At 35.6% G+C, this 15,940-nt stretch overlaps 1 protein-coding gene across 1 annotated transcript; it reads right to left on the bottom strand.

Moving 5' to 3' along the window:
• Window positions 1-11,784: 11,784 nt before the first annotated feature.
• LOC104086318 (RING-H2 finger protein ATL46-like) lies at window positions 11,785-12,312 on the bottom strand. The gene is made up of 2 exons (XM_009590557.1): window positions 12,278-12,312; window positions 11,785-12,187 (listed from the first exon to the last, which is right to left on the bottom strand). The coding sequence occupies exons 1-2, from the start codon at window positions 12,310-12,312 to the stop codon at window positions 11,785-11,787; spliced, it is 438 nt and encodes a 145-aa protein (XP_009588852.1).
• Between the last annotated feature and the right edge of the window lie 3,628 nt (window positions 12,313-15,940).

The following is a 15,940-nucleotide window of genomic DNA, read 5'->3' as shown; positions in this document are numbered from 1 at the left end:
ATGGTTATATGTAATGGTTTAGTTTTGGGCTGAGACATACTGGTGGGTTAGTTATGACTTGCAGAAGTTGAGATCGAGGATGACTCGAATAAGGAAATTCCTGGATACGGGTTATATTGCACTTATGAGTATATGAAAATCGTGGGATGAGTGAGTTGTTATTTATGAATGATGCAGTGTGCACAGAGTATGAATTTGATAGGTGGTATTAAAGTAGAGTTACTTCTTTGCGTGTTATTGTGTTAATGGGGCACGTGTCCTTTGGCCCATTTGGGCGGTGTAATGTGGATTTGAACAAAAGGGGTGACTCTCTAGAAAGTTCTAATGGATTCGAGATTAATATGTAACAACTGAGAATTTTTGGCGGATTTGTTTATGGCTAAAATCTGATATTTAAGTTGGATGGTGTCGAGACTTGTGGCATGTTTTGTATATCATCATGGATTTTATATTTCGGTATCAGGAAGGTGAATGAAACAACCTTAGACTCAAATAAGGTATTTTTAGAGTGGTTATTTCGGTTGTGGTATGTATAGGGGTAATTATGATATGGTGAGACTCTACAGATGTTTTGGTGGCAATATTCTTGGGTTTGGTGACCTACGTAGTTTGGTCGAGTTAGAGGAATTTAGTTCTAATAGCTTGGTTATGTGCATATGGATTTCAAAGTGTTCTTGATAGTTTTTACCATGGTTTGAACCGTATATTTTCTATTGGTATGGGAATCGTGTTGTGTATTGTGATTTCCTCCTGAAAGGAAGCAAAAGGAATGTTTCTAACTAACTAAGTATGTAATTTGCTGATGACCCAGAGTTGATAATGAGATTCTTGTATTTTTCACATGATGGAAAGATAGATGTTATGTGTTGTACGGAAGTTAAATTTACATGTACAAGGTGGCAGTTCAGTCTTGAAGAGAAAGTAACGAATGTTGGACAACATGGGCGGTTACAAATAACTAGATGAATACTATTACTACTTGGTGTTGTATGAGAAGGGTGCGGATTTAAGAAGGTGCATTGTATTTTGACTTACGGATATACGATTAGTATTGCGGTACTCACATGGTTGATAGACTGTTGATATTCAAATTATTTCTATGTGGCACAGAAGAATTATGAAAATTTCCTCGTGGGATGATCGTGCGTGAAGAATGTGTTAGTCATTATAGTAATGGAGTTGAGATCAGTTACGGTGATTAATATGTCCGATGAATTTGGAGACTGAAATTTCTCAGAAGTATTGTATCGGGTTGCGACCTATTTAAGGTGAGTATTTTATTTTAACTCAGTGGAGGCAATAGTTGCGTTAATTATTTGTGATAGATACGCGCTAAAAGTGTGCATATATATGAGGTTTGAGCCAATGTGCGGGCATTGGGGAAGGTATTTATACTCGAAAGAATGCTTAGGCTATGATATGCCTAGAGTTGACTGTTAACTGTAAAGTTATAACATTTCTCATGTTCTTACCTTTGTTGAGAACTATCTTGGCTATACTTGAGGTTACAAAGAAGATAATTCCCTAAATAAACGGGATAGTTAGTGTGATAGCAGACTATGCACGTGCTTACATTATGGCGTGATATTTCTACCAGTCCAGGAGCATGAGAATCTTATTTCATTATCATATACAAGTGTACTTGTTTAATTGATCATGTATAATATGCTGGGACTGGATGCCTGTGACCATGCCCGGCGATTCATATTATTAGCACGTGAGTTGTCCATGCCGCGTGTGGGAATTCTATTTCTATAATAATTTATCTGATCTATTAATTTCCTTCCTCTGCAATTGTGCACAGGCACCTACGGTTATCCTCTTCACAAAATTTGAGGAGTTAGTTATAACATTGCGGTTGTGGTGGTGCTTGTTGAACTTGCAATACGGTTCTCTTCCTTGAGACATCTCCCATATTTGGGTGCATAGATTGCGCAGTTGTGGATTGTGTTATATTGATGTGGCGTGTTTGTGGGATAGTTGTGTTTAATAATATAAGGTCATTGGACGTAGAATGGGTACTATCAGGCTTGATGATGGTATATTCGGGAGGATAATATTGAAAGTCGGCTTAGGAGAGGATTATGGTTCTAGTTGGGGAGAGAGAGCTCCATGGCTAGTTGATCTTATGAGTGGTTATGAGTTTTTGATTGTTTCTTTCATCATTGGTAGTGTACGAAGGTTTCAGAATGAGGTTCGATTGAATGTAGGGTTTTATACTAGTATTTGGTTGGTTTTGAGTAGTTACTGTGATCAGAAATGGTGCTACGAGTATGCGAGCTGTGTGGTATGTTATGTGATTATATCTGGGATTATACTTATGGATGGATACAACTTGTTCAAGCTTATACAATGTGTAGATGTGAGATTCAGGTCTTGAAAAAAATTCTGGATGATAGAAATTTAGCTCAATGGTTTTTGGGCTTAGGTTAAATTAATGATTTTCAGTTATGTTGTGTGATCAGGCCTATATAGAATAGGGTGACGTGATATCACCCTCGGGTATGTGCGTGGTAAGGTGAAATAGAGATTTGAAGGTTAAGAACAACTCTTGACATGTTCGGGGACGAACGTATGTTTAAGTGGGGGAGAATGTAACAACCCGACCGATCGTTTTGAGTATCATAGCCCCGTTCCCCCATTTACTGCTCAATTTATGCCTCACAGTTTATTTATGACTTATCGGGTTGGTTGGTTCGGGTCCGGAAGGATTTCGGAGTGAAATGAGACACTTAGTCTCGCAATTGAAAACTTAAGTTGGACAAGTTGACCTGATATTCACTTATATGTAAACGACCTCGGAATTTAATTTTGATGATTCCAATAGCTCCGTATGGTGATTTTGGACTTAGGAGCGTCTCCAAAAAATTATTTGGAGGTCCGTAGTGGAATTAGGCTTGAAATGCCGAAAGTTGATTTTTTGGGAAGTTTGACCGATGGGTTGACTTTTTGATATCGAGTTGATGTCAGAATTTGGTAAAATTTATATGGTTGGACTCGTGGTTGAATGGGCATTCATATTTTGTAACTTTTGTTAGGTTCTGAGACGTGGGCCCCACGGGCAATTTTTGAGTTACTTTTGGAGCTGAGGGTATGAACCCTGAATATACGTATTATGTGAATTGTTTGGAGGTGACGCACATGGTAGGTGACAGGCGTGTGGGAGTGCACCATAGAAATTTGACGTAATTATTTCCTGGAATTTTGTAGTCAAATAATCTTGGCATTTGCCATGCAGTTTTATGTGTTAAAGAAATTGAGCTGAGAATCATATTAAAAATCATGTTGAGGCTATGTGCCAGTATTATCGAGACCCACACAGGTCATATTGTTGTTAAATTAATTGTTTAAAATGAAATTTCATACTTAGTCATGTTCATTCATTTCATATCATCTCTCAGTCTCTATTGCTATTTATTGATACATCATATCATCATTTTTGGGCTGATTTTCATGACATTGTGAGCCCGAGAAACTGGAGATATTGATGATTGAGTGAGGCCAAGGGCATGATTTTGAGGATAATTATGGAATCGGGCTGCATGCCGCAACATGCTAGATTGGCTTATTATAGCACGTGAGTTGTCCGTGCAACATGTGAGTTGTTCGTGCAGATCCAGATATTATTATAGCACGTGAGTCGTCCGTGCAGCACGTGAGTTGTCCGTGCAGATCCAGATATTATTATAGCACGTGAGTTGTTCGTACGGATCCAGATATTATTATAGCACGTGAGTTGTCTGTGCAACACGTGAGTTGTCCGTGCAGATTATAGCATTTGGGCTGAATGAGCCCCTCCGGAGTCTGTACACACCCCTAGTGAGTGCAGGTACATACTGAGTGCGAGTGCCGAGTGCGAGTATCGAGCGACTGGGAGGACTGAGTGAAGTGATACTCTAAGAGTATGCATATGATTTTATCACTGAGTTGCATCGCATTGACATGCACACATGACATACATGCATAGAGATGTATTTTCCTCATGTTGTACAGTATCACATCATACATGATTTCTCACACATGTTGACAGATGGGCATAGAGATGCATTTGTTTTACACGGGTTATCTGGAAAGAAAATGAAACATCTCATTTATTATTGAAAGGATTTTGGGAAAATTATTATTTTCAAACTTATTCATATTGTTGGCAACTTCGGTAAACGATTTGGGTTTTCACTGATGTACTTGAAAGGAAGAACTATTTTTAGAAATCATGATTTAGCTGAGCATTTTATTTCTGAGTTACTTCTTGTATTATTTGCTTTACGTTGTTATGGACTGTGGTTGACTATTGGTTTTGGACCCGACCTTGGTAAACCCTCGTCATTACTTTCAACCTAAGGTTAGGTTTGTTACTTACTCAGTACATGGGGTCGGTTGTACTGATACTACACTTCTGCACATTGGGTGCAGATGTTGGCTGCTGTTGTTGCTGTGCTCGATGGTTGCCGGATTTGAAGATGTACCTACGTTCCTATTGTAGCTGCCTCTTGTTCATGGTAGCCTTAGATTATAAAACATTGTTATGTACTTTTCAAATAGAATATGTATTTACTTCTTATTAGCTTTGTAAATTCTATTCTTAGAAGCTCATGATTTTTACTACCAATTCTTGGGAAATATATAAGATTAAAATCTTTATTTACTTAAATTGCTTAAATAATTATTATTGGAATTGAATAGTTGAAAGTTGGCTTACCTAGAGGGTTAGGTTAGGTTCCATCACGACTAGTTGGATTTTGGGTCGTGACAGCACATTCTCTACGTTTTAGAGAAAATTGAGCCGAGACTCGTATTAAAAATCATGCTTAGACATATGTTGTTATTGTAGGTACCCACTAGGGTCATTTTTGTGGTTGAATTATATGTTCAAATTGTAATTTTACACTTAGTCATATTCATTCATTTCATATCATATCTCAGTCTCTGTTGTTATTTATTGATACATCATATTATCACTTTTGGGCTGATTTTCATGACATCTTGAGCCCGAGAGACTGGAGAGGTTGATGATTGATTGAGGTCGGGGATCTAATTGTGGGGATATTTATGGGATCGAGCTCCGCGCCACAACATGTTTCATTGTTATATGCCATGATTGGCTTGATATAGCACTTGGGCTGAAGGAGCCCCTCCAGAGTCTGTACACACCCCCAGTGAGTGCAGGTACCTACTGAGTGCGAGTGCCGAGTGCCTAGTGCTGAGTGATTGAGAGGAATGAGTGACTGTGAGGAAAGAGTGATTGTGTGGTTGGAGTGAATGGGAGTACTGAGTGGCTGTTACTTTGAGAGGATTCATTTATTTCATTATTGTTGCACTTCAGCTATCATATATCACTATTTTGGAAATTTCGGGAAAACATTATTTTCTGTTTCAGTCAAATTTGATATGAAATTACTGTGGAGTTTTAAATGTTGAACTTGAAAGCATGCCTACCCTTTTATGTTGGAAAGTACTGTATTTGGACTTAGCTGTGAAGCTCGTCACTACCTTCAGTTCTTATTTATTATTGTTACTTACTTAGTTGGTTGTACTCATACTACACCCTGCACTTCGTGTGCAGATCCAGGTGATCCCGGACACAGTGGATGTTGATTCTTTCACCCAATTGATTTTTTCCAGATATTTCGAGGTAGCTTCCATGTTTCACATACCTTGTCTCTCCTTCCCCATCTCCTTGCTTACTGTATTTGATCTCAGACTATTATAGACCATGTTTTCCAGACTTGTAATGTATAGATGCTCATGTAATCAGTGACACCGGGTTTTGGGAGTGTTTTGTATCTGAAATTGTGAGGTGTTCTATGGAATTCAAATATTATATTTTCAAACTTAAGAGATTATTGTGATTTATTGAGGTTATCGGCTTGCCTAGTATTAAGATAGGCACCATCACGACAGGTTAGGATTTTGGGTCTTGACAGAAACATCCAAACTCAACACCAGACGCCGAAACCTAGCAAATCACGTCTGATTGACTCCAAATTTTGCACACAAGTCTAAAATGACACCACCGACCTACTCCAACTTCCGTAATCGGAATCCGACTCCGATATCAAAAATCCACTCCCGGTCAAAATTACCTAAAATTCAACTTTCGCCATTTTAAGCCTAATTCAACTCCAGACCCCAAATCACAATCTGGACACGCTGCTAAGTCCAAAATCCCCCAACGGAGCTAACAGAACCATCAAAATTCAAATCTGTGGTCGTTTATACATAAGTCAATATCATGTCGACTTTTCCAACTTAAGCTTTCCATTGTGAGACTAAGTGTCTCAATTCATTTCGAAATCTCTCAGGACCTGAACCAACTAACCCGATAAGTCATATAACAGCTATAAAGCACAAATAGAGCAATAAATGGGGGAACACGGCTACAACTCTCAAAACGACCGGCCGAGTCATTACACTAATCTTATATACCATCTTCTCAAAAGTTGAAGTTTGAAAAGATTTAGTGAATAAATTTGCCGGATTGTCACTTGAACGGATTTGTTGCACATCAATGTCACCATTTTTCTGAAGATCATACGTGTAGAATAATTTTGGTGAAATGTTATTCGTTCTATTTCCTTTTATAAATCCTCCCTTTAATTGGGCTATGCATGTAACATTGTCTTCGTATTAAATTGTGGATAGTATCACATTCCAAACCATATTTTTCTTCAATAAAATGAATTACTGATCTCAACCATACGCATTCCCTACTTGCTTCATGAATAGCTATTATCTCAGCATGATTTGAAGAAGTAGAAACAATAGATTGCTTGTGGAGTACCATGATATGACAGTACCTCCACATGTAAACACGTACCCAGTTTGAGATCGAGCTTTATGTGGATCAAATAAATAACCTGCATCTGCATAACCAACAAGATCTGCACTACCTTTTTTAGAATAAAGCAAACCCATATCAAGTGTACCCTTTAAATATTGCAATACATGCTTAATCCCGTTCCAGTGTCTCCGTGTAGGAGAAGAGCTATATCTTGCTAGTAAATTACCAGAAAATGGTATGTCAGGCCTTGTAGCATTAGCAAGATACATAAGTGCACCAATTGCACTAAGATAAGGTATTTTTGGACCAAGGAGTTCCTCATCCTCTTATGGAGGTCGGAACAAATCCTTATTCACCTCAAGTGATCTAACAACCATTGGTGTACTTAATGGGTGCGCTTTGTCCATGTAAAAATATTTTAAGACCCTTTATGTATAGGCAAATTGATGGATAAAGATCCCGTCTGCTAAATATTCAATTTGCAGACCAAGACAAAGTTTTGTCTTTCCAAGATCTTTCATCTCAGATTCTTTCTTAAGATATTCAATTGCCTTTTGGAGCTCTTCTGGAGTTCCAACAAGATTTATGTCATTAACATAAACAGCAAGTATAACAAATTCTAATACCATTTTCTTTATAAAAATATATGGATAAATAACATCATTTATGTAACCCTCTTTCAACAAATATTCACTAAGACGATTGTACCACATACGCCCAGATTGCTTTAAATCGTACAAAGATCTGTAATCTGATTGAATACATTTCCCGAGATTTTGGATTTTCTTAAGGCATTTTAAGTCCTTCGGGGATTTTCATATAAATTTCATTATCAAGTAAACCGTACAGATAAGCTGTAATTACATCCATTAGATGTATTTCAAGCTTTTCATGTAGTGCTAAACTAATAAGATATTAAAATATTATGGCACCCATAACAGGTGAATATGTTTCATCAAAATCGACTCCAAGTCGTTGTGAGAATCGTTGTGCGACAAGACAAACTTTGCATCTTTCAATTTCATTTTTATCATTCTTTTTTCGCACAAAAACCCATTTATGACCAACTGGTTTTATACCAGCAGGTGTTTGGACTACTGGTCCAAAGACCTCTCTTTCAGCAAGTGCGTTCAATTCTGATTGAATTGCCTCTTGCCATTTTGGCCAATCAGATCTTTGACAAATCGGGGTTCAAGATCCTGACTATCTTGCATAATGTTAAGTGCAAAATTATATGCAAAAAATATTATCACCACTATTTCAGATCGATTTAAATTAATCCCTTCACCAGTAGAACTTATTAAAAGTTTCTCACTCACTTGAGTCTCAAGTTCATAGATTTCTTCAGGAATCTTAGAACTAATCAGATCTTGGGTCTCTTCAGAGGATCCCTTCATTGTATCATTTTGATCATTTGTCGATTTTCTTTTTTGAGGATTTCGATCCTTAGAACCCAAAGGCCTACCACGCTTCAGGCTTGCTTTAGGTTCACTAGCTCTCATGCTAGTAGATGGTCCTTCTGGGACATCAATTCGTATAGACACATTCTCTGCAGGGATATGTGGCTTATTTATCCTTTTCAAATCAGTAAATGCGTATGGCATTTGATTTGCTATATTTTGTAAATAGATGATCTTCTGGACCTCCTGATTACATATAGGGGTACGTTGATCAAAATAAGATAATGATGAAACTTTCCACACAATTTCTCTTTTGATTTCCTTTTTATCTCCCCTCAATTGTGGGAAATTTGATTCATCAAACCGATAATCTACAAATCGAGCAGTAAAGAAATCTCTTGTCAATGGTTCAAGATAGCGAATAATATAATGTAATTCAAACCTAACATATATTCCTAACCTTCTCTGTGGGCCCATCTTACTGTGATGTGGTGGTGCTACTGGCACATACACAACACATCCACAAATTTGTAGATAGGCAATATCTGGTTCATGACCAAAAATTAATTGTGACAGAAAATATTTATTATAATATGTCGGTCTGAGATGGATAAGTGATGTTGCATGCAAAATAGCATAGCCCCAAATAGTTGTGGGCAATTTTGCTTTCATAAGTAGTGGTCTTGCAATCAATTGCAGGCGTTTAATAAATGACTCTGCAAGGCCATTTTGAGTAGGAGCATAAGCTACAGGATGTTCAACTTTTATCCCAACTGATAGACAATAATCATCAAAAGCTTGAGATGAGAATTCTCTAGTGTTATCAAGGCGAATAGCCTTTATAGGATAATCTGGGAATTGTGCCCTTAATCGAATTATTTGAGCTAATAGCTTTGCAAACGTCAGGTTGCGAGATGATATTAGGCGCACATGAGACCATCTTGAAGATGCATTTATTAGGACCATAAAATATCTAAACAACCCACTTGGTGGGTAAATAGGTCCACATATATCCCCATGTATACGTTCTAAAAAGGTAGGGGATTCAATGCCAACCTTCATTGGTGATGGCCTAGTGATCATTTTGCCTTGATAACAAGCATCACAAGAAAAATTTATTATTTGTAAGAATCTTTAGGTTCTTTAATGGATTCCCACTCGAATTTTCAGTAATTCGCTTCATCATTATTGATCCAGGATGGCCCAAACGGTCATGCCAAAGCACAAAAATATTTGAATCAGTAAACTTCTGGTTTACGATAAAGTGTGCTTCAACTGTACTAATCTTTGAATAGTATAAGCTAGAAGATAAAGTTGGTAATGTTTCTACAATGCACTTCTGGCCAGAAACATTCTTTGTAATACAAAAATATTCCATATTCATTTCATCTATCGTCTCAACATGATACCCATTTCGGCGGATATCTATAAAACTCAACAAGTTTCTTTGGGACTTGGAGGAGAATAATGCATTGTCTATTATAAGTTTTGTTCCCTTAGACATAAATATAGTGGCTCTTCCGGAACCTTCAATTAAACTTATATTACCAAAAATTGTTGAAACATTCGATTTTTCCTTATGTAAATAAGAAAAGTATTTCTGATCTTTGAATATGGCATGAATTGTTCCACAGTCAATTACACAAATATCTTCATGATTGGTCTTTGATCCAAACATAATTTGAGGATTATCCATATTCTTTAAAATGACATAAACAAAATAAATATGATAGTAAATATCATTATCAAAGCATACCTTTTATTTATATACAACAATTACATAACCATACTATCTACTACAAACAATAAAAAATAAAATATTTATATTTCTACAGATTCATCACCGATCACATGACATGTTTCTCCTTCCGGGAGTGCAAAGTAATCAGCTACATCCAAATGCATGAAGTCTAAATTATCTTCAGAAAAAAAATTTGCTTCAGCATTTTTCTCTGTCTTCTTCAGGGAGGCTTGATACAGCTCAACCAGGTGCTTTGACGTACGACATGTACGTGATCAGTGCCCTTTTCCTCCACATCTATAGCATGCATTTTCTGTCTTTGCTGCTTGCACCACTTCATGCTTTTGTTCCTTCGTTTTCCACTACTGATGGTGAGGAGGGTTCTTTGGTGCATTATTATTACCATGATTAGAGTTTCTTCCCAGACCACGGCCATGACCACGATTGGGGCTATGTCCTCTTCCACGCTTAGCTTGGTGGAAGTTCGTCTTATTCACTTCAGGGAATAGACAAGAACCAGTAGGTCGACTTTCATGGTTTTTCATTAATAGCCCCATTATGTTGCTCGGCTATAAGAAGATATGAGATAAGTTATGAATACCTTTTGAATCCCATCTCTCGATATTGCTGCTGCAGGAGCATATTCGAGGCATGAAAAGTGGTGAAAGTTTTCTCCAACATATCACGTTCAATAATATTATCACCACATAATTTCAATTGGGAAATAATTCTGAACATAGCAGAATTATACTCACTGATAGATTTAAAATCTTGTAGCCTTATATGAGTCCAATCATAACGTGCCTGTGGAAGAACGACCATCTTCAGGTGGTCATATCTATCTTTCAAATTATTCCGCAGTATGACTGGATCTTTAATAGTGAGATATTTTATTTTCAAGCCTTCATCAAGGTGATGGCGTAGGAATATCATTACTTTGGCACGGTCTTGGTTTGATGCTTGATTTTTGTCCTTGATGGTGTCTGCCAGACCCATTGCATCAAGATGAATTTCAGCATCAAGCACCCAAGACATATAGCTTTTGCCTGATATATCCGTGGCTACAAATTCAAGTTTAGAAAGATTTGACATTATTTAGAAAAGGAAAGTTCATACCTCTGATACTTTCAAAGTATTTGTGCGAGATGGCAGAGTCTCGTGCTAATAACGTGTTGTGAAATAAAGACTATAAATTAAAGACAAGTATAGAGAGAAACTGATATATTATTCAAACCTCAAACTTATGTACATAATGAACTGAAATCTTCTCTATTTATAGAAGAAAGCAAGCTGCTGTGTAATCTGCTACTGTACCAGATATAGATAATCTTCTACCGGAGGTAATGTTTATCCATAACGGGGTACGGAAAGGATAAGCTTATTGTACCAGATATAGATAATCTTCTACCGGGGTAATGTTTATCCATAACGGGGTATTGAAAAGATAAGCTTCTTTAGGAGGCTTATTTCCAATAGAGTACAAAATAGATAAACATATTTACGGCGCAATCTCATATGGATAAGCTTCTTCAGAAAGCTTATTTACAACGGAGTACTAAATGAACATCCATAATATAATATATTTATAACACAAACCGTACTACTTCAGCAAATTAGGCTATGAACTATTTTTTAATTAATGTGGCACTATTACTATTAATTTGGAAAGTCAAAGAGGCTCTTTATTTACTATGTTTTCTTAAATATTTTATAAATATTTTTTATTAAAAATTATTATAACTTACATAATATTTTATATAATTTTTAAATAAATAAATTTTATTTTAAAGAAACTTACGGGTTTTTTGTCTAAATTTACAGTCAAAGTTAGGCCCTTTGAACCATTCAGAAGGTTTGTGACTTTAACACCTTTGCCAACAACTACTACAACTCAACCTAGATAGCAAAAGCATAGCTAACTCTTCCTCAAAGCTATTCTTCGTTTGTCCTTCATCTTCATCTTTTATCTGTTTCTCAAATATATTTTCCAATATTATAATATCTCGACAAAGTGGACAAGTCGATTGCCCATTCCCATGCATTAGCCATTTTCCCAAACAGTTTTCATGGAACATATGACTGCAATTCTCAAGCTTTCTACCCTTATCTCCATACTTGAATTCTGATATGCAAATCGCACATTCAAGTGGCTCTTTTCCATCTGATAACCCCATAATTAACTTTTTAATTGATCTTCTGTAAACAAATTTGGAGCTCTTCTCGTCTATACTTTCCTTGCACCTGTTTTTCGCGAGCTGTCTTTGTCTGTATGTATTCAATAAAACAAAAGTAACTAATAAAATGAATTTTAATACTTGAGGGAGCCATGAACAGAAGAAAATGGTGATAAGATACTGGAAATGAAGGTAGAGTTTAGTGAGAGCCCCCATTTTTTAAATTTGTACAGATATAATGTTATTAAAGGAGAGCTGCATTTATAGGTAGAGGGCATATACTGTGGACGAAATAAAAAAGGCATACCGCGCTGTCACTTTGGAAGATTATGGTTATAAGATGTAGAAGAAGATACATAATATTTTTGGCTTGTTACGAAATGTGACAAAAGAAGGTGCATTACTTTGACTTGCAGATATTAAGCTTCCTTAGTCAGATATGGTGTTCTTTATTTAATTAGTGCTAAGATATTCCCCGGTCTCATTTTATGTGTCAGTGTGACTCGATATAAAATTTAAAAGAAAAAAAAATTTCAAAATTTATGGTTTAAAATAAATCATAAATATTTATGTGTTTGTACATCAATTTATTAAGAATAGAATAAGAATTCTACCGATAATTATTTTCAATTAAAAAATATTACATTTTTTAAAATAGACTAGAAAAAGTATCACATTAATTGAGAATATTTGATATGGATATGTAGAATTTTAATTTGTCTGACAATGATAGTAGTAGCAGTAGTTTAGAAAATGCGAAAACAAAAGCGACCAAAAGTATATTCAAATGAAGAATATTGGTGTTGATCACGCAAGTAAGGTCTTTGGTTATGACTGACTGTACGCACGGGACTTTTTAAATTACTGTGAAAAGTAAAAGAACTTCATTACTGGGGATATTCATTATCCATGAAAATACCATGTATTTATTGCTTCCAATCACATGACGAATATTCAGTAATTCTATACAGGGGCCACTCGACATAATATTGGGCCTAAGGCAAAAATAAAAACTGAGGTCTTAATTTTTTTTAATTGTTTTTTGTACTCTTATAATTTATCAAAATCTATAGAAGTTATAATCAGTTTTAATTATTGTCAATGTCTAACCAATTTGTTTAATCTCTCTTTTGTTATTATGTTGAACTTTATTAATTTAGTTTTGAAAAACTTTTTCAACCGAGCAAACTGATATAGAAATTATTAATGGTAATTGAATTAACACTTTTTACCTGATTGAGTTTGCCAATTAGAGTATTCTTCTACTTATACAGTTTCTCTTAGCATTTTTAATTCTAAATATAAGTTGAAATAAATAATATGTAGTAACTACTATATTTCATGAGTTATTCAATGTTAAATGACGAATTTTAATAGTTACTTATCAAAGTAGCTTGAAAAATGTCTACAAAGGCACTCAAAGAATTAAAAAAATTGTTCTAATCTAACATTATAAGAAGACCGAATTAAGTTGGGACGAATTAAAGACAGAAAACTACTAGTAACTACAATTTAAGATGTGTAAATATTTCAGCAATAACTAATGGCTCTTCTTGTATTTATTCTGTCTATTTTATTTCAGACAGTATTTAAAATTTTGTATAATCTATTAGATACTCATACGCTTGTGACACCAGGTCTTGGCACACACTAGTAGAATTTTGGATTTAATTATTTTCTTAGTTTTTAATTTACCAAATCTTTCATATTTTCTTAAATTCTTGCACGTAAAAAGAGTTTAATTACTCGGATAATTTTTAAAGAATTGAATATTTACATAATTCACTAGTTGGCTTGCCTAACTGCGATGTTGGGTACCATCACGACCTATAGGTGAAATTGGGTTGTGACACCTCGTCAATTATCATCTAACAAAATCAAATAATGCTAAAGGAAACATCCTCAATCAATAAAGGGCCGATCTTGGCCAAAATTTCAAAAGTAAACAAAAGTCAACCCTGTGCCCGCTTGGTCCAAACTCGAGACTCAGGCCAAAACCCGATTATACACTCAATCTCGAACCCGGATATGCAATTTGTTTCGAAATCCGACCTCAATTTAAGGTCTAAATCTCTATTTTTTCAAACCCCCCAAATTCTACCAAAAACCCCTAACTTCTACCATGAATTTCTTGGATTTGATATTAAGAGTCATGAAAAAGTAGTTGAAATTGATTGAAATCTTGTTAAAGATACTTACCAATGAATTTGGGAAGTAAATCTTCTTTAAAAATCGCCTCTATGATGTCTAGGGTTCAAAGATATAAAAATGAGACTAAAATCTCGTCCCTTAGCTTTTATGAAGTGTCGCAAATGCAAACCCCACAAATGCAAGTAATTAATCGCAAAAGCGAAGACCTTCACACCCTTGATGTTGTCGCAAATGCGAGACCTGAAGCACCTGTGCAAAAACGAGCAATATTAGAATTCTTCCAAACACTCTGAAACACGTCCGAAACTCACCCGAACCCTCGGAACTCCAAGCCAAATATCAATTCAAGTCTAATAACATAACATGAACTCGCTCGATCGATCAAACCATCAAAACAACATCCGAAACCATGAATCAGACCTCCAAAACATATGAAATCTTCAATGAAACTCAAAAAATTCTAAAAACAAATCGCGCGCTCGATTCCTATCAAATCAACTCGAAATGCTGCCAAACTTTGCGGACATATTCCAAAGGACAAAATGGACTAATTTCAAGTCCCGAAACAGAAATCCAAATACGATAGCTATGATGTCAATCTATGGTCAAACTTCTAAACCTCAAGTTGCCAATTTTCGGCAAAACAACACCAATCAACCTACAGACCTCCGAATTCGATTCCAGACATACACCCAAGTCCAAAATTATAATACGAACTCATCAGAGCCATAAAAATACCGTTCCAGTGTCATTTTCACAAAAGGCAAATGTCGGTCAACATATTCAACTTAAGCTTCTAAACTGAGAATCACTCATCCAAATTTATCCTGAAACATCTGAAAATCAAATCCGACCATGCATACAAGGCATAATTAAATAAAATATGATGCCACTCTAGACCTCGAACCACTGAACGAAACCTTTAAGCTTAAAACGACGGGTCGAGTCGTTACAAAATATATGCATAACCAATCAAAGTAGAGAGCATTTAACAGTTTATGGTAAAGTGTCATTCACGAAATCAAACTTTTAACATTCTAATAAGAAAAGTTATAGAAACTATGTACAACAGAATGATGGAATTGCATAATTAAACAACGAACAGAACCTTGTTGTTGTTTTTATATGTCAGAACCTGCTAGATTCTAAACCCGTTAAGGTTTCTCTCTTTTTGATTGAATTGTAAAACTGGATATTTGTTTGTCACGGGTTCTCTATATAGAAAAAACTATTGTTGCTGTTAGACTGTGGGTAGGTTTGATATTTTCAGATTCATCTCTGAATTAACCCCAAGTAATTCACAGCAACATCGCAATGATCACGTTTATCGGGCAGTCTGCTGGTGCTTTTATGACTATAGTAGCTGTTGAACTGGCCGGTATATTCCATTTCATTATCCTTGTACTCTAAACCAAAAATGTCATATATGTTGTGCAACATGTGCTACTACATCTACATTTGCATGGTCATGAAGAATAACTACTACTATCTTTTATTTTTTATTTCTTGTGCAACCGTCATTTGAACCTTAATATTCTGTGCTATGATTGGTTAACCTAGCTTGTCTATGTCCATGCTCATAAGTACACTATACGCTATTTTCAGAGTATTGTACAAGTGGTCTGTTAAGTCCTTGGTTAAACATAATGTTTACCTACACATTAAAGTAACTAATACATGCCTACATCAAATG

The sequence above is a fragment of the Nicotiana tomentosiformis genome, chromosome 12 (assembly GCF_000390325.3).
Source record: "Nicotiana tomentosiformis chromosome 12, ASM39032v3, whole genome shotgun sequence".
Classification (NCBI taxonomy): Eukaryota; Viridiplantae; Streptophyta; class Magnoliopsida; order Solanales; family Solanaceae; genus Nicotiana; species Nicotiana tomentosiformis.
The sequence above is the reverse complement of the archived record's forward strand: the minus strand, read 5'-3'. Positions and strand labels throughout refer to the sequence as shown.